Source organism: Chenopodium quinoa, unplaced genomic scaffold, assembly GCF_001683475.1.
Source record: "Chenopodium quinoa cultivar QQ74 unplaced genomic scaffold, ASM168347v1, whole genome shotgun sequence".
In the NCBI taxonomy this organism is placed as follows: domain Eukaryota; kingdom Viridiplantae; phylum Streptophyta; class Magnoliopsida; order Caryophyllales; family Amaranthaceae; genus Chenopodium; species Chenopodium quinoa.
The window spans coordinates 4,638,425-4,666,388 of record NW_018743937.1 but is presented as its reverse complement, the minus strand read 5'-3'; the positions used below and the strand labels follow the sequence as shown (position 1 = coordinate 4,666,388).

The 27,964-nt window shown below is 30.5% G+C and overlaps 1 protein-coding gene across 1 annotated transcript; it reads left to right on the top strand.

Annotated features, from left to right (window-relative positions):
• Nucleotides 1-21,130: 21,130 nt before the first annotated feature.
• LOC110688674 (protein FAR1-RELATED SEQUENCE 5-like) lies at nucleotides 21,131-24,358 on the top strand. The gene is made up of 3 exons (XM_021865407.1): nucleotides 21,131-21,364; nucleotides 23,011-23,483; nucleotides 23,587-24,358. Exons 1-3 carry the CDS (start codon nucleotides 21,131-21,133, stop codon nucleotides 24,356-24,358), a joined length of 1,479 nt encoding a protein of 492 aa, XP_021721099.1.
• The last annotated feature ends 3,606 nt before the right edge of the window (nucleotides 24,359-27,964 follow it).

The window sequence follows — 27,964 nt, the reverse complement described above, 5'->3', positions numbered from 1 at the left end:
GACACAAACAAATAATAATTAGCAATAACAACTTTATTAATAAGTGATTCAATTCTACTGTGTATTTTATTCAATTATGTTTAGCATCAACTAAAAAATTCAAAAATAATTGAACATAAAAAACCCAACCCATGACATAAGTAACACTGGAAAAATCACTGTTGTGTAAGCAATATGTTTGTTCTTCTCCATAGTTGATTGACATAATTGGCCTTTCAAGTCACCAATTTTCTCCTCAAATTGTGATTTTTTAACCTTCAATTTGTCTAGCTTCGTAGTTAGAGATTGAACTTCTTTCTCGATTTCATCCAACCTCTTTGACATCATCTCACACTCGACGCATCCACCGACATCATCATACAACCATTTGAAAAAACCACAGTCAGCCTCCTGCAATTTGCAAGTATTTTAAAAACCCTAATTGGTTTTCCAAAAATAAATAATAACATATAAATAAACTAATTGGTAATTGGAACCCTAATAAAAATTTATGCCGTTAACTTATATTTATTGAAATTAGAGCTATTAAAAAGTGAGTATCGCCATTTTTAAATTTTGATTTGATAAATATATGAAAGTAAGCTATGTTCCTGTGGTCACAAATTAAGCACAAGGATTTAAAAAATTTACCGGATATTTACCACAACCACGAAATTTTCTACCCCTATTGTGGTTACGCTTGTTCACAGTTCGTATCTTAGAGGGAACACCACATCCACATTTCACCATGAATCCCCCAAAACTAGAAGATGAACCTCCGGAATTTAGTGAATCCCCCATTTTATTTTTTGTAATTTTTAAGATAGAGAAGGGTGAGAGTTGGACAAGGATATAAATTGAAGTTTAGTAACTGACAAGCGAAAAATAAGGGCGATAATTTAAAAAAATTTAAATTTAGTTTGAAAAATGCAATGCAGTATTAAATGAACATAAACCGATTAATTGACTAAGCTTTTACAAATACTTATATCCGATTTTACAATACTCATACTTATGTCATTACCTATATCAAAGGTACTTGTGCAAACTATGAAACAAATTCGGTTGAAAAGAGTATGCGAGGATGATAAAGATGTGAAGCAAAGAACCCTAACGCTGTTGTTTGTAAAGATTTTTTAAAATTTAAAAGATAAATATCATTTATCTTTTAAAGGTAATAAATTAGGAAAATATCCTATTTAGAATAACTAATTTCCAATATATAATCTATTCAAAATTTAAAAAGATAGAAATTTAGGAAAAGATCATAATTAGAATAAGTGATTTCCAATATTAAAATGCAATTTCTATACTTGAAATATATCGATTCCATAATTTTTGTTTATTGATTAGTTCGAATCATTGTCTAGGTTCATCGTATTATAAATTGCCATCGAAGTAAATTCTATTATAGTAATCAGAAATGTCCAACGTTACGTTTGGTCATTATCTTTTTATAATTAATAAAATTCAGTTAAGGTTATGTCATATTTGTATTTGGGTCAATACCTTTATCACAAACAGTGTTTATAATTCGATCTTCGATTTTTTGGATCAAAAAAAGTTGTGAAAAAAATGTGATACGGTTTCTTCTCAGATTTTCATGACGAACATATATTACCGAAAAACTTAAAAAATTTTATTTCTTACCTTAAATCACTATTTTCGAATCCGATGCTTGATTTTGTACAATTAAAATCTATAATTCAAAGATTAAGAATCCACCCACAGGATGATAGAAACCGATTATGTGTACCATAAAATTGTGCAATGGCTGTATAAATCAAGCCTATTTTTCGATCTCAATTGATGCGCGATTGAAATTAAGGTACATGGAACATTAAATCGTGGTTGATTTCATTAATTGATGAAAAATTTGGATGAACTAGGAATAACATTGATGAACATCGAAGAACGATGAAGAACAAATTTTCGATTTTTAGTTTTTTTTAATCTTAATTTTAGATTTTATTAAAATTAGATTTAGAAAAAATAATTTCGAAAATTAAATTAAGATTTTAAAAAATTCATTAATTGAAATTTGAAAAATAAGAAAATGAATTAAATAAGCAAAATACCTTAATTACCCTTAAATAAGGTTTGACCAAGCTAATAAACTAAATCTAAAATCAACCAATGACATTTAAGTATAGTGATGGTCATTTTGAGAGTGACCATACTAGAATTTTTAGAATTTTAAGCTTTCTATTCTTAGGGTTATGTATGTTTGATTGATAATACGTACTTGCTCATGTCATATATATACTTCAACTAATCTTGTTCTATTGAACAATCATCCGTAAACTACTAGTAAGGTAAAAACACACAATAAAATTTTATATATATTTAAACATCTAATTGCTAGTTCATTAATAAAAAGTGCGTTTAATTTAAACACTAACTATGCAATATTGTGAATATTAACGACATACCCTCATGCAATATTTCACAATATTTGAAATTTAATTTGCAATGGATTGAAGTTTGATGGTCAAGTTATGAGTATCTATTTCATAAACATGCTTATTCTTTGATGCTATTCATTTTATTGATTAAAACTTATTTATACCGAACTAAATTTATCATCTACAGTTCCTTTTGTTTCAAAATAAATGTTCTATTTTAAACAATCACATTTACCATTGCTGAACATTCACCTATAATACTTTTAAATCCTTACTGGAAAATTATTGTGTAAAACGGACTCACGTGAGTCCAATCATACAAAAATAAAAATATTGTCTGAAATTAGATAATAATGGTCAGATATTAAATTATAAATATCATATATTATATTGTCATAAATTAGATAATAATGGTCATTTTTTTTTTATTTTTTTTTATTCCAATGAGGTTACAAGCACCAACGAAAGAAAAAGAGCGAGAAAACAAAAGCTAGTAGCAGAAAAAAAAATAAACTTTAAAAAAAAAACAAACTAAGTTAACTACCTAAGGAGGAATGAGCCGTGGCAGGGCCACACCTCTTACATATTCCTCTAAGATACTATTAAGTTCTACTGGGATATTAGTGAAATATACCAGTTGAGGTCAAATATTAGATAGTCAGTATCAGAATTTAGATAACAAGTGTCAAAAATTAGATAATATTGGTTAGGTATTAGATAATAAGTATGTAATAATATTGGTTAGGTATTAGATAATATTAGTGAGACATTAGATAATAATATAAAAAAAGTCGACTAGAATTTGTTGGGTATGTCTCTCTTCCTCCACCTTCAAACATCTAACTGCGAATGAATGATTCGTCTTCGTGTTCTTCGCAACCGCCATTGATTTACAGACCTTGAATTGATGTTGTTGGGAAAAAAATTGAAACCTAAGTTCTTCAACGAAGGTGTAGTAGAAGGGGTGACACAAGTTTTCTGGCCGCCATGATTTCTGGGACAATTGAGCTTGAAATTGGCATAATCAAATCCAAATTCAGTTTTGAGCTCAATTCCAACACTATTACTACAAATTCGATGTTAATTGAAGAAACAAAACAAATTGCAAGCGCCGCAATGGGAGGGGATGGGTCGCCGGCCGTCGACAGAGGACTAGGTAGTGGCATTGGGTGGGGATGAATGTGTGCATTATAAACCGGACTCACATGAGTTCGTTCTATGCAAGACCTTCTCAGCATTGCTATAAAAGTTAAAGTTTGAAATATATTGAAATGATTTTAATAAGTACTCACAAGATTATACTACCTTCGTTACATATTATTTGTAACGATTTGACATAAAGACTATAAAGTAGAGAGGAAAACTGTTTAATCGTTGCAAATAATATATAAAGAAGGTAATAATTATTTTTATATACGAAGTATAAATTATTGACCACGATCAAAGTGAATTATTTAAAATAAAAATTCTAATGTGGTCATTCTTCAAATATGACCATCACTATTCTTAAATTTGATTGGCTAATCTTATCTCTCCTAAAATAGTTGGTCAAACCCTTTTTAAATTTTTCCTATTTTAAATTCATTTCTTTTTCTGAAAATTACTTTTTCTTTTTTCGAAATTATATTTTATATTTTCAACATTATTTTACAAAAATAATATTTAATTAATTCGCAAAATTAAATTAAAAAAAAAAGTAAAAAATCAAAAAATATGTTCTTCATTGTTCTTCGTGTTCTTCATGCTAATTCTATGTCCTTCAACTGTAGTTGAATTTAAAATCTAATTAATGTTATGTGGCCTTTAGTCTCAATTACACAACGGTTGAAATCAAAGACATGGCCAGATTCAAACACCATACGTGAAATTTATATTTATCCGAATTTCGATATTGAACGCAATTCGGATTGATTTTTAATCCTTGAATAATTTTTTTTTATTGAACAAACTCCATCAATTGATGCGAACTCACCGGTTTTGTACAATCGGAATCAAAATTTTTAAGTTTTACACGATTCAGGGTTCGATAGAAAATTACAAGATGAGACCGATACATTTTTTTTTCGAAACCTGTTTGATAAAAAAAAACGCCTATGTTAATCTAAATTTTGGTTGTGTATACATAAGTAACACAAATACATATTGGGCATTACCTGTATAAAAGATCTCTATAATATATTTGGTTACGATCATACGTAACATTGGACATTACCAAACACTTTTTAAAATTTATTAATAATTTGTTATATCATTAATTGATAGTGAATATGAGTATATGACTTTGGTCTTCACTAGACAATCTAAGTTTTTTTTTTTTTTTTTTTTTTTTTTTTTTTTTTTGTAATTAACACAAACAACATATTGGACATTACCTATATGAAACAACTCTGTAATCTATTGGTTACGACCATACATAACATTGGACATTACCAAATACTGCTTTTAAATTCATATATATTTTGTTATATTATTAATTGATAGTGAATATGAATTTGGACTTCAATAGAAGAATCACATTTCGTATGTTAACAAGTTAAGGTTTTATATAAATGGTGACTTATACATCTACTTTAGCGGTTTTAATTCTTTAAGCATATACTTCAATATAAGTAATTAAAACATCCGCCTATCTTCAACATAAGTAATTAAAATATTAACCTTTAGAAAATTCAATTCCATGAGCAATCATTTTAGAATTTTGTAAATAAAAATTTAGTCATACTTTAAAGTGTTACATTGATAAATTTTCCACATTTGATTTATACCTAATGCTATTTATATGTTGTTTAATACCCAAAGCCTATTATACACATAGACTTTAGCTGTACAAAAATAGCTTTTATACACACGGGTAATGACTCAAATTGATTTAGGATAAAGCTTATTATATGTACATCAATAGACAACAGTGACGCGGTATCCTTTTTAAATAATTTAGTCGTTAAAATTTTCTAATTAAATTCAAAAAATTTCAATTCACCGCCCTTGTTTTTCGTAGGTTAGTTTTAAAAAGATCAATTATATCATTGAACTACTCTCAACCTTTTAATTAACCCAAAGAAAAAAAAACACACACACACACACACCCAAAAAAATAAAATAATAGGGGATTCACAAAATTCCATATTTCGAGGTTCATCTTCTAGTTTTGGAGGGGGCATGGTGAAATGTGGTTGTGCAAAAATAGACTTAAGCTGTACAAAAAAAGTTTTAATACGCACGGGTAATGACTCAAATTCTTTTAGGATAAAACATATTACATGTACATCAATAGACTAGTGACGCGGTATCCTTTTTAATTAAATTATTCGTTGAAATTTTCAAATTAAATTCAAAATTTGTCAATTCAACGCCCTTGTTTTTCGTAGGTTAGTTTTTAAAGGTTGAATTATATCCTTGACCTACTCTCAACCTTTTAATTAACAAAAAAAAAAAAAAAAAAAAAAAAAAAACACACACACACACACACACACCCCCAAAAAAAATGGGGGATTCACAAAATTCCATTTCTCGAGGTTCATCTTCTAGTTTTGGAGGGGGCATGGTGAAATGTAGATGTGGTGTTCCCTCTAAGATTCGAAATGTGAACAAGCCTAACCATAATAAGGGAAGGAAATTTTGTGGTTGTGGTAAATATCCGGTTTTTTATTCTAAACTTATTTGTAATTTACGGTTCAATTATAATGTTTATGAGTAAATATAATAATCTGTCCTAAGAGATCCAAGTAACAATTTAGGTTTACTTCATTTTTATAAATTGCAGGAGACGGACTGTGGATTTTTCAAATGGTTGTATGATGGTGTTGGTGGATGTGTCGAGTGTGAGATGATGTCAAAGAGATTTGATGCAATTGAGAAAGAAGTTGAATCTCTGACTATGAAGCTAAACAAATTGAAGATAAAAAAATCACAGTTTGAGGGACAAATATGTGACTTGAAAAGCCAATTATGTCAATCAACCATGGAGAAGAATAGATATATTGCATACACATCTATGACTTTGTTTGCATTGGTTATTTCATGGGCTATGTTTGTGGTAAAGATAATTGTATAAAATGCATTGCAGAATTACTAGTTGAGGATTTGGTTATTGCTTAATATCATTCTCCGTTTTTTTTTATTTATGTTATAATAGTAAACAAAAATTCACGGTATCATTTCAAACATAATTTAAAATTTATTTAAAAAATAAAAAAAATACATCAATCCAAATCATCACAATTTTTTTAAAAATATGCCTTGATTGCCTTGAATACATAGAATTATCAAAGGAAAAATGGCTTATTATGTCAATAAACACTTGTATTATTATATAAAATGGGCATATCAATTGATATGTTTCCAATTGTAACACATGTTAATTAAATTTAATTGGTAACTACCTTTTCAAAATTAACAATTTAAAACAATTTACAAAGAATAATATTTTCATGTACAGATAGAGACCCTTTAATATTAAGAATAAACACCTAATATAGACCCTTTAATTATGTTAAGGTTGTCAAAATAGGGAGCTTTCTAATTCAAAATTCAAAGTATGAACATATATAAAGTAGATTAACATAAAATAAAATTAGTAGTTACCATACTTTAAAATGTCTACATGCCACCATAACAGTTTCGCCACATTGGGCCAAAATACATGCTTGTACCCACGTAATAATTTACTACTTAAAACATAAATACAACCATAGTAGTATATAGCTCCCTCGCATACATAGATAGATACATAGACGAAGCCTAAGTATCATAGAAGTCTTCATTTTCAGAATCATCATCTTCTTCAACAGGCGTAGAAGGAGCCTTTTGTACTCTCCTAGAGCGGTCGCCCTCACCATCACCAACATCTTCATCGTCAGCAATATCTTCATCTTCCCAACGAAGAACAAATGTAATTCAGTTAAATGTCAGTAATTGATACTGAATAAAAAAGGTAATAACACTAAAAACATATGGTTATTACCCATTTATATATAAAACATACTTGTTATGTAAAATTCAGCAATACAAGTACACTACAAAATGCAGTTATTCAATTATATAAATGACAAAATAGGTGTACCTGCAACTATTTTTAATTTATGAATGGTACAATATACAACTATGTGTAAGTTCATTACGTGAGATTGAATAAGTGCATTAAATTATAAATAAAAAAATACCAGTGAGTAACTGGAACTGAAATTAACATAAAAAAATGTCAGGTAATAACCCAAAAAATTATAAGTAATTACCTGTTTAATATTAAAACATAGTATTTTTATCAGGCATTCATCAATATAAAATAATTTCCAAAATCAGGTAATCACCATTGACAAAACAGAGAACAACCAGATCACAAACTAATAGGCAATGTAAAATAACATATATGGTCATTACATATAGGATCATATATGATTTTAAGGTCGACATGACCAGAATGTCCATAGAAAATTAAGCGCAAGGACAATATAAAAAAGGCTATAACATGAAATATAGTTAGTCATTCCCCATGGTTTTACAAAATAGAAATGTAACATGCATTCATTAATATAGGTTATAACCTATCATTATAAAATATATATCAAATGAAAAAGCAGATAAAACCTTAACATCACAATACATAATTGGCAACGTGCAACAGCATAAAATGTAATTACATATGTAATTAGACCTGATATTAAGGTTAACAATGCCAGAAATTCAACAGAAAAGAAACATGAGGACAGTAGATACCTGAGTTCTCATTAAGGGCATCTATTCGAGACTGTACAGTCTCTTGGACCTCAAGCATAACAGCATCAGTGAAGATATCCGGCCTAATGCACTTTAACATTTCTTGTTCAGTCATGCTTTCACTTATGACAGCTTCAAAGGATGCCGCATAATGGTTTCCTTTACCATTTTCCTCAGATAAATCTTTACCCTCTTCTTCCTCAACTCGCTGCCGCTTTCGAACAGGAGCACGCGGCACCTCTTTATTTACCCACCTTTCATTGTCTCCATCATATATATAACCCAAAGCATTATGAATTGTAATTGAGTTGAATGGTTGTTTTGGTCCAATTTCACTCACTTCATCGGATAAATCGACCTCAAAACTCTCAAACACCTTGGTCAACCACATACCATAAGGAAGGAACAACCCTACCTTTGTTCCCTTTTGAACGGTAATCATGTAATCAATCATCATCCTCGGCAGATTCATCTTCACATTGTCGAGGACAAAGTACATGACCAACATGTCTAGGTATGTAAAGGAGGACAGTCTCCCCTTTCGCATAAGGAAGGACTTGAAGAGAATCAAATGCAAAAGTCGAGTTTGTAGCGCCAGTTCATACACTTCTGGCTTTTTATCTCTGCCAGATTCATCTTCCATTAGCACAAGATTGAGGCATTTCTCAACATCAAATTCTTTTTGTGTACTCCATTTTTTCCCCGGGAGCTTAGCTTGCACCCCTTGTCTGGGAATATTCAAGATGTGGCTCAAGGTAGCTTCATCCAACTTTATCTCCTTCCCCTTCACCCAAGTGTATATTACTCCATCTTGTTTGTTTGCATGATCGAAGTGGGTGTAGAACTGTCTAACAAGCTCGTGGTATATGGGGTAATTTTCTATAAGCAATTTCTCCCATCCTTGGTATTTAAACCACTTTCGTAAAAAATCAGCATGTGCTAAGTCAAGGGAGTCAAAGTCTACATGTTTCCCTTCACAAATTTTTCGTTTCGCAAATGTCTTAAAGTACAATTCACGGTACATGGAGGACTTGAACCTTTCATCACCAGTTGATGTTTGGCCTCTGTTACTGCCCTCGGGAGCAGTAGAGGGTGGGGTAGTAGAAGCAGAAGCTTGGCTTCTTGACCTTGTGTTTGGTGAGTTGGTTGGTTGAATGCCAAAGATTGTATGTGCCCTGTTCTTTTACGCGGGTTTTGTCGCCTTGTTGTTTGCTTCACTCTAGCCATTTTACTGAAAATAAATAAATAAATAAATAAGTGTAGCATAATAAGAACCAAAACACATAAAGGGGAAAAAAAGGGCCAAACATGTTAGACAAAACTTTTGAAGAATGACAGGTAATCACCAATACACACAAAAGTCATTGCCAACAATAAATTAAGATTATATCATCCTTTTAAATAAAGACAGGTATTGACCAATATGCCTAAAGGTCATTGCTAACACAAACACAATATGTAGTATGTATATACCCTGACATTACTTTTAAAGAATAACAGGTATTCACTAACATATCCAAATGTCAATGCCAACAAAAACATAAGATGTATAGACCCAAAGATATAAATATTTTAAGTCATTGCCAAAACAAAAAAACAAAAAAAAAAAAAACAGTGTGTCATTGGTAAACTGGTAGTCACCATAATTCTAAATGGTCAGTGCCAAAAACAACATGGATGAAGTGTATATACCCACAGATGCAAAAATTAAGAGGTCAACAAACTAGTATTCACTAAAATACCAAAAGGTCATTTCAAACATAAACATAAGATGTGTATACCCAAAGATACAAATTTTCAAGTCAATAAAGTACAATTTTCAAGACAATAGATTATACATATTGTTGGAAATATAGCAAAATTAACAACATATGAATCCTTTCTTTCTAAATTGAAAAACATATACCATAACAAAATAAAAAAAATGCAAATTTGAACATGACAATACTTAATCTATTTATGTTAAAAGGTGTAAATTTGGACACTATACTTTTTCAATCGACATGACAATATTATACTAAAGCAATTAGAGATATGAACTACAAAAGTAACCTATAATCGGAACCGGGAAAAAAAAAATAACTGGCAATTTTTTTAAGGATAAAAAAAAACAGAGTTAATTCAATCACTCTAAAACAACGGAATTGAATTATAAATTAAAATAAAATCTAAATACACCATTTATGCACAACATATACATAAAATCGACGACGACAATTCTATTAATAAATTTCACAAGAATGTTGTAATTCACATTTTTGACAAAATTTTGTACATACTTTTTCATTTTTAAGGAATAATAATGCCGTAATTTTTGTGAATGCTATAATTAACAACATTTAAAATAAAGTAAAAAAAGAATTGACATACCTTGTGCCTGAGTTTGAAGAAGGTTGAATGTGAATGGTGAAGTTGGAGAGGTTTTAGTTGAGAAGAGTGGTTTTGGAAAATTGGGATTGTGAAAGGCGGTTTATGGGAAAAAAAATTTACCTTTTATTTTAAATTTTGACGGTTTTCTTATGATTTTTTTTTTCTTTTTTTTTATTTCCCTCTAACCGAGGTGGGTGTTTGTGGTTGGGGTTTGATTGAGTGTTTAGGTGGATGTGGTAATGATGACATGCAAAATATTTATTTTAATAAATTTTACATATAATTATTTGTCTAGAAGTTGTTACAAAAATCTAATTGAGGATGTTTTAATGTGACAATGCTTTCTTTTAAAAAAAAAAAATTTGTGACAATGCTAAATTGTATTTCCTATATTTTGCACTGTTAACTGGTAATATCCTACTGCAACTTGTGTCAAACACCTTTGAAATGAAATCCGATTCATTTATTTATTTTCTTAATCAACTCGTGTATTTATTTTCACAAACATCTCGTTCATTCATGGGCATGAATTTTTTATTTATTCACATTTGTTTATTTAATTATCAAGTTTATACGGTATAATTAAGATGTAATTATTATGATACTAATGATATTTTCATATTTCAAAAGTACGGAGCTCGTTTAGTATAAAAGCTCATTTTTTATTAAACTCGTTCATTATTAAGCTCGTTCATTTATCAGCTCGTTTAATAAACGAGTTGTTCATGAACTGTTTGTCAACATACATTATACTCAATGAGCCAACCATGAACATATTTTTGAGCTCGATTGAAAGCTCGAGATCCTGCTCGGACTCGCCTAAGTAAACTGTACTTAATGTTTCCTGTAATTGTTCATTATCATATAGGTTAATACCGTCCATTCACATAGTACTTAAGTTGGTAATCTAAATTAGGTGTTCTAAATCTAAATGAAGGACATATATTTTATATAAAACTTTTATATCCAAATATTTGAAAACATGGGTAATTTTATACTACAATAATTAGTTGAGCGTGGCACATGAAGCATATGCGTGGTCATGCCATTGTTTTATGTTAATTGTACGTATTTCCTTCTATTAATGTGTTTTGTGTTATATTTAGCTATATATTGATTTAACAAAAAAATTTAATATATGGGATCATTTTTCCTATAAGTAATCAATCACCATTAATAACAACCCGAGGCAATATTTTATAATGGATACACCTGCCATTATGCAGTATCTTGTATAGAATACAAGGCATTAATATATAGTGGTTTTGTTTTATTTAAAATTACCATTTTTGTTAATGAATTAGTTATTTTTAATTAATATATGTCAGGGTATAAATTGTTTACATTAATATACAAAAAACCTGCTATTATGCACTACAGGTCCAATATTGAGTAGTTGTTATGAAGCTAGGTTTTATTAAATATATGTTAGGTTACTCTTTTTTATTAAAAATAATATATTTTTAGATTCTATATAAACGTTCATAAAAAATTTAATAAACCAATAAAGTAACAGTTATTTTTATAATTTTTTTTTGGTTGAGGGAAGTTATTTTTATTTTCTATTTTTAGAAAAAGGAAAAAACTATAAATTCCCTTATAGTTTAAAAAAAAAACTGTACTTTCATACTGTAGTGTGGTAAAAAAACGGTTACACTACAATGATATAACATTAATAATTATTTTTTATTTTTAATTTATTTTAAAAAAAACGGTTTTTATTTCAAAAATAAAAAAAAAAGAAAAAGAAAAAACGGTTTCTTTTTTTGGTTGAGAGAAGTTATTTTTATTTTCTATTTTTTTTTAAAAAAGGAAAAAACTATACATTCCCTTATCCAAAAAAAACAATAAAAACGGTTACAATTACCTTATATATAAAGCATTGCATTGTGCATCACCCTGTTTTAATTTATTTTCACATAACTCTAGTAATATTCATCACATTTGGAAATGGAGTTTGAAGAGAGTAATCCACGCAACATGGAGGCTGATCAAGAAATTGTATGTGTCTATATATATTTTATTCTTAATTATTTCACTTTATTTATTAGAGTTCTATACAATATCTTTTATTTAGTAAAGTTCAAAATTACTGCAGTTCCTATATTTGATTCATTTATTAGAGCATATGTAAGAGTAGATCACATAATCATGTCTTAAATTGTAAAGTACTAATTTTTATTTTTAAATTATCATCTGTTTTCTATATCTTTTATTTAAAAAAAAATTAATTAATATTTGTATTTATCCTATATTGTAGAGTTATTGTAGTGAAACCGCATAATTTATACTCTTGTAAAATGTGTGTGGACACACATTGAACATATTGACTTTGGTTTCTACATAATGTAATTGACAGGATGTTAGTAACAAACGCAAAAGGCCAATGTCCGATGAAGGAATCAACACCTTACCTTACAAAAAACAAAAGGCAAATGATGTCTCACTTCACGAGGAATGGCTTTTGAGAAGAAAGAGGATAATAGATGAACAAAACCGACCAATAGACACAAAAGTTTGCAATTGCCTACAGAATATAATGGAAGATAAAATGAGAGACCCTTAGTGGTCATTTCCTCCATTGCCAAAAGCATTGTGGTTTCAATTGTGCACATTTCATGAGGTGCATCCCACAGATGCTAAAAGTACTTGCATTGGTGGAGTGAAGTCCGTGATGGAGTTAATTTGGTCAAAAATGAGTGAAAAAAGGGTTGCTCAATGCATGCTTGTCTGTTGAAAATGGGGTAGGGCAATACCTTTCTTTGTGAACGATTCCGCAGTACGTCGTAAATGGACTTGGTTTAATGACAACCGCGCTGAACATAGAATCAAGAGGCCAAAGCCTAATTACGTCAGGCTTCTGAATTTACAACATCTACGTAACAATTAGATGTACTATCCTTAATGTCAATTAATCTTTACTTTGTTTATGTCTAAAAGGAATTTCTCTTTATGAAGTTGTGATATTGTTTTTAATATGTAACATGTAATGCAATATAATGACATTACTATAAGTAATTTTTTGTTATGTAGTTGTAATATCCTATTAATGTGCAACGACCTATGCATTGTATTAATATTACTTATATTGCTAATGCTGAATCACAAAAAATTATATTTGAGTTATATCCAAAACTAACATCATATAATTCTACTTTTATATAATTTTGTTATTAGATAAGATCTTTATTTTTACCTATCCCTTAAACTTATTTATTTTATAAGATAATCCTTCAAAATATAATGACCTATATAAATTAAACTCAGTTTAAATAACTGCTTGAATGTTTATAGTAAATAATTTGAAATTAAAAATCTTTCACAAAAAAAAGAAGGTAAATCAATCAGTTTTTTTTAAATAAATTGGAAATAATCTTGCATACAGCTGTTTAATTCCATTATTATATTTAATTATTAAATTAGAGTTATTATTAGACAACGACGTAAAAAAAACGTTCATTATTTAATCACAGAAAAAAAAGTACATATATAACTCAGATAATGCCAATAATCACCTATGTATGTGTATGTCAATTCCAATAATTATAAAAGTAAAGTTTTTGTTAGAGAATTCGTTCATAGTAAAATACCTAAGTGAAGTACATGCAGTCACTTACAGGTTCATATGTAATTACCTATGCCTTGTTAAGCAATTATTTAAACTAAGTATTCCAACCATTAATATGATATTTCAAATTTATTGTAGTATATAGTTATCAGTTTTTATAACTGCCAGATTTTTTATAGTAATAAAATTTAAAGATAAAATCTCTTAAAAAAATAGTTGTAAACATATTTTAAATAACTTTAAAAGTACCATTATTTGATTTAACAATTTTACAAATATATGGTATTACCTATTCAAAAAAATTATATGATATTCGAAATATATTCACAAAATAACATCTTTATCTATATTTCTATTTCTCGAATTTGATTCACCTTCGCTATAATTTTGTGCTGTGATATGATCCTTTCTTATTTTATAAAAAGTAAAAGTATGGCGATTTACAAATTTATATGGGAAGATAATATTTCATAATATAATAAGCAATATAACTGCTAGATTATTTATAGTAAATAAATTGGAAGATAAAATCTTAACAAAAAAATAGATGATAATGTACTCCTAAATTTTCGCCTAATTTAGTGATACATGACACACGTTAAGGGATAACTATCATATTTGTATTTACTTTCATTTGTTTTTTGACGGCAATTGTATTTACTTTCATTGAAAACAATCTTGAAGAACACTTTTTTATTCCATTGCTATTTTTATTTTTTAAATTAGAATTATTTTTAGATAACAATATAAAAAATGTACACTATGCTATTACGAAAATAATAAAACATAGATTATAAATCAATTTATTCTGAATGTGTAATATAAATTATGAAGTTCGGTTATTAGTAAATCAATTTATTGTATTTAATTTCATATCAGTGTAATATATGACTATTCCATATTTGGAAGGAAATAACTATTAAAATTAAAGAAATTTACATATTAATATGGGAAGATAATCTTTCAAAATATAATGAGCAATATAACTGACAGATTATGTATAGTAAATAAATTGAAAGATAAAATCTTAACATAAAAATAGATGATAATGTACTCCTAAAATTTCGCCTAGTTTAATGATACATGGCACACTTTAAGGGATAAGTTACTAATCCTGGACACCGTGCCGTGTCGGGCCGCCGCGGGCCGTGCCTGGCGGGCCACGGGCTGGTTCGTGCCGTGCCGGTCGTGCCGGTCGTGCCGGCGGGCCAGGATTTTGTGCCGTGCCGTGCCGGCCATTTTCACAGGCCAGCCCACGGCACGGCACGGCCCTCGTGCCTGGCGGGCTCGTGCCGTGCCGGCCACGTGCCGGCCTGCGGGCTGGTGCAGTTTTCAATTTTTTTTTTTTTTTTTTTTTTTTTTATATATATGAAAACATTATAAATTAATAAGTTTATAATGTATATAAGTTATAAAATTATAATTATAAGTTTTATAAGGTAACTTATAAGTTTATAACTTATAAGTTATAAGTTATTAAGTTATGAATTTTATAATTATAAGTTGAATATTTATGTTTTATAATTTGTATATTCAATATTTATATTTATATATTTACTTTATACTATTACTTTAAAATTTAATGTTTATGATTTATTAGTAATTGGTATAATTTTATTTTTTTTTAATATGAATTTACAAATTGCAACAAAACGGGGAAAAAAGGCAAATTGGACTTTGGATGTGAATAATGCGTACTTTATATTATTATTACTTGAGTTGAGAAAATTGTACAATGATAACAATGATAAAAATCATACAATGATGGTATTAAACAAAAATTGGAAAATGATAAAATTGATATTTTTAAAATCGTACAATATACAATAATTGTCTATTCTTCTTCTCCTTCTTCTTGCTCGTCTTCGTCTTCGTCTTCGTCTTCGCCTTCGCCTTCGCCTTCAAGGTCATCGGCTAGTTGCATAGATTGGGAACTAGCCGAACCCGAACCGGAAGCGGAGGTTCCTTCTTCGTTGTCGTTGTGGTCGTAAGAACGGTCTTGTGAGCGATTTTCCGCATCCAACCAATATTTGAAACACACGCACATTTCTAGTGTTTCGGGTTTTAGACTTGTTCTTCTATCGTCTAAAACCCTTCCGGATGCGCTGAAAGCTCGTTCGGAGGCGACGGAGGAAACTTGGATAGCAAGAATGTCTCGTGCCATTGCCGCCAAAGTTGGATGCTTCGAGCTTTGTTGTTTCCACCATGCAAGGAGGTCGAGGCTGTTTATCTCATCGTCGTCCATGCCTTTGGTGAAGTCGTAACTCAGGTACATCTGCAACTCCGAGACGTCGCTTTGCGTTCTCCTAATTGATGAATCACCTGAAAACCTTGAAATCAAGTTAGTAGCTTGTGAAAATAAATGTTTGGCCTTCTTACTTACGTTTTTGGATGGTTGGGAAGGCCCTGAGCGAGGAACGGTGCCATATTTGGCTTCATAGACTCTATATAAAGCAAAAAACTGATCCTTCACATTAGTCTTATAGTTTTCTACATCATCGTCAAGAAACATGCATTGAAAGTAAATGTCAACTAACATAAATGTGTTTTCATACTTTTGCCTAGGATCTAATATGGAAGCAAAAATATAAATCAAAGGAATCTCACTATAATATTTACGCCACTTTTTTTCCATTGCTGGAAGATACTGATCATAATCACTTTGATGGCGATGATCAGCGAAAAGTTGGGCGAGTAAGCATGCATTAGAAAGAAAGTTTTGAGCACAAGGATTGTAAACAGTAGAAAAACAATACGTCATGTTATATAATAACTGTAAAAATTGCATATATCTTTCACAGTTTTTCCAATCATCATCATACAAAGCATTTTGTGGAAATTTTTGGTTGTAAAATAATGTTAACGGGCCCTTGTACTCAATTGCCTTTGTTAACATGTCATAGGTGGAATTCCACCTAGTTGGGCAATCGGTTCTAATTTTTATTACCCTTATCTTTTGTTGTTTTAGAAAACTCTTCCATTCTTGGTATCTCATGTTAGAGCTATTAATAGACATAATAGCATCTCTGATTCTGCTGTAGTATGGGCCAATTGCCCGAACTCCATCCTGTACACATAAGTTAAGTACATGGAAAACACATCTAGTATGAAGAGCTTCACCGTCTAATAGTACATCGGTTAAGTTTTGTTTGATAAGATTAGCTGTGTATGTCATAGAGGTTGCATTATCAAAAGTCATAGACATCATTTTATCTTAAAGGTTGTATTCGTCTATTGCTTGCATTAAATGGTGAGCAATGTTAATGCCGGTGTGTGGGTATTCCAGCATTTTGAAATGTATTATTCTTTTTTGTAACATCCATTGATCATCTACCCAATGGCAAGTCACACATAAATAGTGATATTTATAACCACTATCCCAAGAATCGGCTGTTAAAGATACTCTACAGTTAAGGTTACTCAATTCGGCTTGTAACCGGACTTTGTACTCTAGGAAATTTTTCATTGCGGCGGAACGAACGGTTTTCCTAGAGATTCTTTTATGTTGGGGTTGTAGTGCTTTGTTAATGTAGGTGTTGAATGCGTCACTTTCCGAGAAAAGAAAAGGTTGTTCGGCGTGTACTATCATTTTTCCTAGTTCATCCCTATCCCTCTCATAGTTGTATGTAAAGCCGTATGGATGGAATTGGGAAATTTTGGGCTGGGTTGGATCACTAGCTGGTTTTGCACAAGCTTTCATGTGTCTAGATTAGTGTCCCGTCCCGTTTTTGGTAACTGCCGTGAATACACTATTACATGTTTTACATTTTGCCCATTGTTCACCATCTTTACTTAGGACAAAATAACGCCATACCTCACTCCTTCGGTTTTTCAAAAGTAGCATCTCAGTTTCGGTTAACCATTCATGATGTGTGTGATGGTTAGTAGTGGGACTAGTGGGAGTGGCAGTAGAAGGGGTAGAACCAGAGGGAATTCGGGTACTTTCTTGGCTACCTTGGCTAGAACAATAGTTTTGTTGATTACCGATATAATTAGGTGGAAATTGGTATGGTGGTAGTGGAAATTGGTTTAGTGGTGGTGCTGGAAATCCCGACGTATTATATGGCTCATAGCCCGGGGGGAAGTAAATGGGGTCATTGGTTTGACTCGTAATTTGGGGGCTCGTTGTATTTGGTGGCTCCCTAGAACTACTACTACGGATAAGTCGGCCTTTCCCCCTAGACCTAGATGATGGGTTGTTCGATGCCATAATTAACAATTAATTTTTTAATAAAAAGTGGTTAACTATAATAATAATAATTAATAACAACAATTTTAACAATAAAAATATCAATAATATTAATTAATAACAACAACTATAACAATAACAATAACAACAAAAATAAATAATAACAACAATTGTAACAATAATAATAATTAATAACAACAATTATAACAACAACAATAACAATTAACAACAATAATAATTAAACAAGATTATTCTAATAATAACAATAAAACAATAATAAATTTAAGATTAGTTTAGATCTTACAACTGTGCTTCAACGCTCCACTAATTACGATTACGAACTTTTTAATTTTTTCCGATATTAGGAAAATAATTAGAGAATTTAAGAGAATAATTAGAGAATTTAAGAAAATAAGGATTATTAGAGATTTAGAGAATATAAGAGATAAGAAGAAGAGATTGTGATTTTGTGATTTGGGAATGAAATGGAGGTGAGTATTTATAGAATTTTTGGGGAGCAAATTGGCAAAAAACTAGCCGTTTTATAGCCGTTTTTTTGGCTTATTAGAGCTAGATGAAACGGTAACATTACCGTTGGCCCGCGAGCCGTGCCTGCGGGCCAGCACGGCGGGCCATGCCCGTGCTCGTGCCGGGTCGTGCCTGGGAATTCTCAACCCTGTCCGTGGCACGGCCCGTGGCACGGGAGTTGAACTTCGTGTCGTGCCGTGCTTGACTTCGAGCCGTGTCGGGCTGCGCCGAACGGCGGGCCGTGCCGGGCGGCACGCGGGCCAACCCGGCCCGTGCCCAGGTTTAGGGATAACTATCATAGTTGTATTTACTTTCATTGAAAACAATCTTGAAGAGCACATTTTTATTTCATTGTTAATTTTATTTTTTAAATAAGAATTATTATTAGATAACAACATAAAAATGTACAATATGTTATCACGAAAAAATTAAGACATAGATGAGTGAAATTAAGTAGGTAATCACTTATTGAATACGATAAAAACATCAACCATTAAAAACCCTAATGGTTTAACCAAAATAAACTACGCACATTATCAAATAAAAACATAACCATAATTAACGACAATGAATGTGATTAAATATAGCTAATCCTCCAACGGTAAGATCAACAAAATCAATATATTTGGTAATCTTGGGGACTTTTTCTGGACGTTTGGTGAAGGAATCGGCCGACCATGTTTCTTCTTTTAACACAATATCATATAGCGTTTCCGCCACCTCAAGAACATGTTTCCCATTATCATTCAATGGCAACTTGTTGAACATGAATTGCTCTCTATAGTAAGAGTTCAGCTCGAGTCGAAAGATATTTTTAAGAAATTTGGAAATGGTTACATCATCAATCAAAGACTCGGCTTGTGTAACACCACAAACGATGATTAGTCTTTTCATAAATATCCGGAATTCGATTAAATCTTTTGCATGACTTACATCATCACCCAATATTCCGGGAAGAGGCCCATCATCAGGGTTTTCATTGTAGGGCATGCCGTTATCCATACGATACACCGTAACTTCATCGGCAAAAATCATTTCAACAGTAGGTAATTTCCCACATGCAATCAATATGTCACTTATCTTTATTTCCCCAATACAATAAAGTAAATGAGTGATAAATAACCTAAATTCAAATATGTCAAACTCATGTCAAAGACTGCTTCCGCACTTGGAGGCATTTTTGGAAAAAAAATGAAATGATAAAGAGAAATTTTGGAGCTATTCACTAAAAGAGAAAAAGATTGAGAGAGAGTAACTGTGACGCTTTAAATTGGAGGTTTAGCTACGTATATAAAATAAGAAAAATGGCGCCAAAATGATCAATTTTCACACCATTTTTGGCGCCAAAATGTGAAACCGATTTCATTCCATATATCAAGTGATTCAATATAAGATTTATTTGAGTTAAAACGAAATACATCAAGTAGAAAATAAAAAAAGAAAACGAAATGTTTATTAAAGTAAATTTCATACTACCATAACTAATCAAATTTGAAACTTTGATATAGTTTATTTTTTAATTATATATAATTTTGAAATACTAAAACAAACATGAATGATAAAAAATTAATTAAATATACCAGATAACCCACAACAAAATGAAACAAACAAAATAGGTTATAACATAAAATGATGTATGACATTACATATTATATTGAATACACCATTGTTTTTACTTATTCATCTTATTTCAGGTAATTAATTATTTAAATATACAACATTATCTTGAGTTATTAACTGTATTTCGGCTTAAATTATGTCATGAATTACCAAATACATTGGTTGCTCCATGAGAGGAGCTTTATTTATATAAACATAAAGGAAAAAAAAGAAAGAGTAGATATTTAACATAAATAAACAGATTGCTAAGAATAATTGATAAAGAGTAAATTAAGACATAAAATACTGTTTACAAAATCATAACAAGAATTTATTCTGTATGTGTAATATAAATTATGAAGTTCGGTTATTAGTAAATCAATTTATTCTATTTAATTTCATATCAAGGTAATATATGACTAGTTCATATTTGGAGGGAAATAAATATTAAAATTATGGTGACACATTTTGGTGGGAAAACTCGTACCTTTTAGCGCCATTTGTATGATATATATTCATAGCTAATTAACCACTGTAAAGCCTCATAATCTCGCAATCGAATTCTCTTTCAATATTTATTTCCACGGTTTAAATTTGTCTTTTAAAAACCCTTATCTTTTCAGTTTATTCTGAAATGGCACCTAATCCTGATGCAGTGTTTGATCATTTGTTTGACATTATTCATTTTAGTTTATTCATTTCCCACTTACTTTATAGTATTGGGGAAAAAAAGTTAGGGATACATTGCATGCTTGTGGGCAAATACCTACAATTGAAATGGTTTTTACCGATGAAGTTACTGTCTATCGTATGGACAACGGGTTGCCATACGATGACAATCCGGTTGGTGGGCCTCCTCCAGGAATACTTGGTGATGTTGTCAGTCAAGCCAAATATTTCATTCAATTTAGAATATTTATGAAAAGACTAATTGTCGAATGTGGTATAACACCAACTGAGCGTTTGGTTGTTGGTCAGCCAGAGTTTCTTAAAAAATATTCTATCTTGAGCGTAATTCCTACTACAGAGAACATTTTATGTTTGAATACATGCCATTGAATGAGAACGGAAAGCATGTTCTTGAGGTTGCTGAAACGCTTGATGATTTGGTTTCAAATGAAGAAACATGGACACCTACATCCTTCACCAAGCGTCCTGAAAAAGTCCCCAAGATAACGAAATTCATTGACTTTGTTGATCTTACGGTGGAGGATTAAATTTTCTTTTACAACTTAGTGACCTTTTTAATTTTTTGGTGCTATTTATTTAGGGTTTCAAAGTTTATGTAATTTTATTAATGAATAATAATTTTTTAATGAATTATTGGTTATGACCAAAAATTTTATGTGTTATTACCTAAAGTACTATGTCAACTATATAAATAACCCTAAATTGAAGTCTATTCAATATCAAATGTTAAGTGCAATAACTTTTAAATTTTTATGTAATCAATATAGTTAGTTTTTATTATCCGAAAAATAAGGTTTCATGACTTATCAAACAGTTTTATTTCCGTTTTTTTTTAAATCACAAATTTGAGATTCTATAATGATATATCCTAATTTTAAGTTAACAAAGCTAATAAGGTTCCATAACATGCCATATATTAGGAGTAATGCGCAGAATAAATAAGATAACTATGTGATTCCATATCTTTAATCCTTTGACTTATCAAACTAAAGATTTTGTAACAATCATTTTGAAATAAACTAAAATTGTAAAATATATATTAATTATTTTAAAAAAAAAAACATAATATATAAATTTTGGTGATGACCAAAATATTTATGTAGTATTACCTAAATTACAATGTCACATAGTTCATCTAATTTATTACGGAGTATTAATTATTTTTTCTTGACCTGACAATTACTACTATGTCAATAAGATACATAGCCCTAAATTGTAGTCTTGTAAATAACATATGTTCAGCACAATAACTTTTTATTTAATCAATGTAGTTAGTTCTTGTTATTAGAAAAAAGAGTCATGACTTAACAAACAGTTTTTTTAAAAAAAAAAATTGAGATTATGTACTGAAATTTCCTAATTTTACGTTAACCAAACTAAGAAGGTTCCAAAAAATGTGATATATTAGGAGACATGCTCAGAATAATAAGGTAACTGTGTAATTCCATATCTTTAATTCCATAACTTATCAAACGAAAGATTATGTAACAATATTTTTAAAATAAACTAAAATTGTATATATATATTATTATTAATTTTAAAAAAAAAATCTAAATATTTTATTCTTTATTTCACCATAGAATATATATTTTTTTTTATCACATAAGGGCTTTGTGTAATCGAAAAAAATGGAGTCCGGAGGAGAAGAAGTGGTGGATACACAAATTAATAATCTGGAATAAACTGAATGTTTTGAATCCGAGGTTGGTAACATTTTTTCAATGTTTATCTGTTAAACAATTTCAATTTATATAAACATTATTATTATTTTTTATTAATTTATAGAGTTTAATGATTTATTATTGTTAAATGTTTTTTTTTACATTGCTCATATGACAAGCTTAAAAATCAAGCGGAAACTAAGGATGATAGAGAGGTACTAACTTGTCTAATTTATTGGTATTATAATTATCTCAAATGGGACATTACATATAAAGTTACATTTCCAAATATTTCGTTTGATACAGGACAGTGACAACGGAAATGAAAGTGATGTTGACACGGACACCGACACTGATGAGATTCCTTCAAATTTTCTAGACCCTGACGTTTGGGAAAAACTTGGGAAGAAGCTAGAAGACTTTACTTTATCAGAAATGAAACAACTGTCCTTTAGAAGCCACCGCACGTGTATTCAATTCTATAGGATGTACGCTAAGGTGAAAGGGTTTGGAATCCGTCGCAAGCATACAACAAGAAGCAAAATTGACGGTCATCCAACTTCCCAAAAGCTTTGGTGTAATAGGGAAGGGTTTCGAGAAGACAGACATTTGAATAGACCAGATAGGAAGCGTAGGGAAAAGGCTGTAACACGGTGTGGTTGCAACGCATCAATCAGTTTCAAATGGGATCACAGATCTGATTCATGGTACGTGAAGGATTTTGTACCTGAGCACAATGGCCATGACCTGATTCCTATGAATCAGATGTATTTCGAAAGGTCAGCTTTTTAAAATAAGTTAAACCAAAAAAAGAACTTGATATCTAATTAGGTTATATTTTAAATTATTTATACTTTATTTAGTGTTTAAATTTTATTGCAGGAGCCATAGAGAAGTCACCGATGGTGATAAGATTCGTATTAAAGCCTTAATGAACTCTGGAGTGAAACTTTCCATCACAATGAGGAATTTGGCACAAAGTGCTGGGGGAATACGGAAAGTAGGATTCCTAAAGAAAGACTTGTACAACACCTGTGAGAAGTTTAAAAGAGAAGAAATAAAGGACGGAGATACAGAAACTGTGTTGGCTTATTTACTTGGAAAAACAGCCTCGGACCCATCTTTTTTTCTTAAATACACACGAGATGACCACGATGGGATTGACAAAATGTTTTGGTGTGATGGAATATGCCAAGCAGATTACAAGGCTTTCGGGAAGGTAATAGCGTTTGACACAACTTACAAAGTCAACGCATACCAGAAACCATTCGTTGTTGTCGTTGGAGTAAATCATCATAGGAAGACTGTACCCTTAGGTGTTGCGTTGATTGCAAACGAAACAACTGACACAAACATATGGGTTTTAGAACAATTAAAAGAGGCAGGTGGCAATGTTGCTCCATATACCATTGTCACAGATGGGGATAAGGCTATGTCTTTAGCTATTAAAACGGTTTTCCCACATGCGCATCATAGGTTATGTCTGTGGCATCTTATGCGCAACATCAAGGGCCACACAAACAAACGGTTTTGCAGTGGTTTTATGAAATGTGTAGACGGTGCTCGTACACCAGCTGAGTTTGAAGAGGCTTGGGAAGACTTAATGAAAGCATACGATGCAGTGAGAGATAAAAAGTGGGCACAAGAGCTGTAGAGTAATAAGGAAAAATGGGCGGAGGCTTTCATGGTGGGACAATTTTATGCAGGTAAGTACATTTTAGATATTAATGTAATTACATATATCATATTCTATCATATTTAAATTTGATAGCGCTTATTATGTTTATCAGTGTTTGGTCATTACCTATATCACCCAAATAACACTTTGGTTATATGTATTCATCTGAATAAGCAAATAAGTATTAATTATTGTATTTAATGTAATCTATAGTACAGTAATGGTTCATTACATTAAATATTTTCCGATCATTAGTTGCATAGGTAATCCTTAGTAAACCTAAGTGGTATTCCAAATATTTAATTGTAATCGAATATATATGTGATATTATTGATTACAGTATTGGTTAATACACATTTGTATGCAGGCATGAGAAGCACCCAAAGATGTGAGTCCATGAATAGTACATTGAAAACGGTTATAACATCAAAAGTAATGTTGTATCATTTTGTGGAGTTGTATGACCAAGTCCTTGAGCATATACGATTTGAAGAAGATAAAGATGATTACATCTCAACACATACATTTCCAGTAATAACTGGGGTCTTGCCTGAAATTAAGACACAAGAAGCACGAACCTACACAAGGAACGTGTACAATTTGTTTTTGAAGGAATTAAGTTTTGAATCAGGACACATTGTGACCAAGACTAAGGAAGAAAAAGGACATCGTGATGGGGCTTCAACCACTTTTTGGTTAAACGACTGTGTGAACAAAGATTGCAATTACGTTGTGTATTACAACCAGAAACTGCAACAAATGGTTTGTTGTTGTATGAAGTACAACTCCATTGGTTTACCATGTCGACATATGTTTGCAGTAATGAAGTTCAAAGGAATGGTTGAGATACCATCCGGTTGTATTCTTCGTAGGTGGACAATCAGAGCCAAGGTGCATCTGCAGAATACATACAAAGAGCATGATTTTCCGAAGAGAAACGACCAGGCATCAGCAAATGGACGTTATGCATTCCTCACTGGATTAAGTGCACAGCTTTGTAGAATGGTTTCTTCATCGTATGATTGATCAACTTGGGTGAGAGACAAGTTAACAAAAATGTTGTTGGAAATTGAAAATGAGAAAATAAATCCCAAGGAAAAGGACATCATAAAAGACCAAAAGGTTAATAAAGGAAAAGGCAGGGGTAGACCCAAAAAGAGTGAAGTCAAAACCACTGGGAATGATAATATAGTCCAGGGCATTCAAATTGGTCGTGATGTTCATGATATCACTCACGTGGTTCATAAAGCTGCAGCAACTTCTGAAACAAAAACGTCACCGGTTTAAAGTGGTGGTTTCGTTGAGCTATTGAGAAACTTTATGCCAAGGACATACAATACTGGCGATGCAGCAAACGCGATCGATTGTTATGAAGTCAGTGCATTTGAAAAGTTTCCCACCATCTTCGATTGGGACCCAAATACGGATTTTTAGATGCCATAGTTTGTTTTAATTTTGAATTAAGACTTTGCCGTTTTTGAAAAGGTGGTTGAGGTGTTTAATGTAATGAAGTTATAATAGGTATTTACCTATCAGATTTTATGATATTGCATACTTTGAGCTTTATTTTTTTTGGTAATAACACTGGGAATTGCTTTTGGATGCTATTATTTATAATTTTACTGTTTGAATACCTTATATAGCACATTTGGCATTGACATTAAGATTTCAATGTTATTACATTATCATCAATCTTTACTTAATCTATTCAGTATCGCATTACTCTTACAACCTTTTTTTTTTATTATATTGGTAATGACATATATATGGGTGTTGTATTACCTATGTCTTCCACTGTAAATCTTCCCTTTGTTTTTAACACTGGGAATTGCTTTTGGATGCTATTATTTATAATTTTATTGTTTGTATACCTTATATAGCACATTTTTCATTGACATTAAGATTTCAATGTTATTACATTATCATCAATCTTTACTTAATCTATTCAGTATCGCATTACTCTTACAACCTTTTTTTTTATTATATTGACAATGACATATATATGGGTGTTGTATTACCTATGTCTTCCACTGTAAATTTTTCCTTTGTTTTTAACACTGGGAATTGTTTTTGGATGCTATTATTTATAATTTTACTGTTTGAATACCTTATATAGCACATTTTGCATTGACATTAAGATTTCAATGTTACTACATTATCATCAATCTTTACTTAATCTATTCAGTATCGCATTACTCTTACAACCTTTTTTTTTATTATATTGGCAATGACATATATTAGGGTGTTGTATTACCTATGTCTTCCACTGTAAATTTTTCCTTTGTTTTTAACCTTTTTTTAACAAAGCACAGGTTTAGATAAAATAAAGTATAATATGAAATTATTTATAGAAAAATAAATAAATAGTATTATGTGAAAATATTTTTTGAGGAATAGTATTATGGATTACTTGAATATACTTACTGTATATTTGAAATAAAAATATTAAAGAATCTTTATTTGTTGGTAATATTTCCAAAAAACTAGAATTACAACTAAATCTTTACCAAAAAAATAAATAAATAAGTTAATTAAAAAAACAAATAACAAAAAAAGATTGAAGTGCACAAATATACAAAAGGGTATTCTGGTTTTTTCGTGCATGTAGTTGCCAAATAAAAAAAATTAAAACAAAATCAATTTCAACCGTCGCTTTTTACCTTTAATCAAGTAAATATGTCGGTTACTATTCATTCTAATATATCTCTCTCCATTAATATCTTTCTCTCTCTGGCTTTCCCTCTAAAAAAACACACAACATCACACTACAAGTCTAAACTCGGTGAAGAAGGCAGCGATTGCGACATCAATAATAACTAAGGAACTACACTCGTTTACATTGTGAGTGACAGTGACTAATTTTACTCTAATTTTTGTATACATTTTGTGGAAATTTGTTTATTTTGTGTCTATAATTTTTGTTTTTGAAATTTATTTTTTAATTTTTTTTACTATACATTTTGAAAACTAGAGTAATTTAACATATAATTTTTTTGTTTTTTTGTAGAACGAATTTAATTACCGCCTGTTTAATTGGGTTCTAGGATTTTTTATTATCATTCCATTTGGGTTTTTTTGTGGGGTTGTTCTATTTTTTTTTTGTTTATATATAATTTGCAAACTAGCTTAATTATTGATTCTTTTGGATTTTTTTTGGGGGGTTGATCTGTTTTATTTATTTCGTACTCCGTATTTATTTTTTAATTTTTTTTTGTAAAATTATAATCACAATTGGTTATAATTGCGTTTGTGAAGATTTAAATTTACATGCAATTGGTTATTTTGACAACTATAAGTATGAAATTGATTTTCGTAATTGTGATATGATACTTAATTGTGTAGTTCATCACTCTGTTTGTATGCTAATTAGATGTTAGTGAATGATTTTGTGAAAAATTTGTTTGTGTAACATTGGTTAAGGCAAACATGTCTACAAGGGTCAGAACCATCTGCACCTGCAGAAAAAACCTTGAGGCCATTCCCTAAATGAGGTTCAACAACAACGACGGTATAAATTTATATACTTTTGGTTTAATGCTGTTATTTTTATAATGTTCAGTAATTTCAAAGTTAAAATTTCAA

Excerpts from the sequence above, each read along its gene's own strand:
- LOC110688674 (XM_021865407.1), top strand. The coding sequence starts at position 21,131 with ATGGTTTTTACCGATGAAGTTACTGTCTATCGTATGGACAACGGGTTG. Across the intron at positions 21,365-23,010 it reads AAAAATATTCTATCTTGAGC|GACAGTGACAACGGAAATGA; the intron begins GTAATTCCTACT and ends CGTTTGATACAG. Across the intron at positions 23,484-23,586 it reads AATCAGATGTATTTCGAAAG|GAGCCATAGAGAAGTCACCG; the intron begins GTCAGCTTTTTA and ends ATTTTATTGCAG.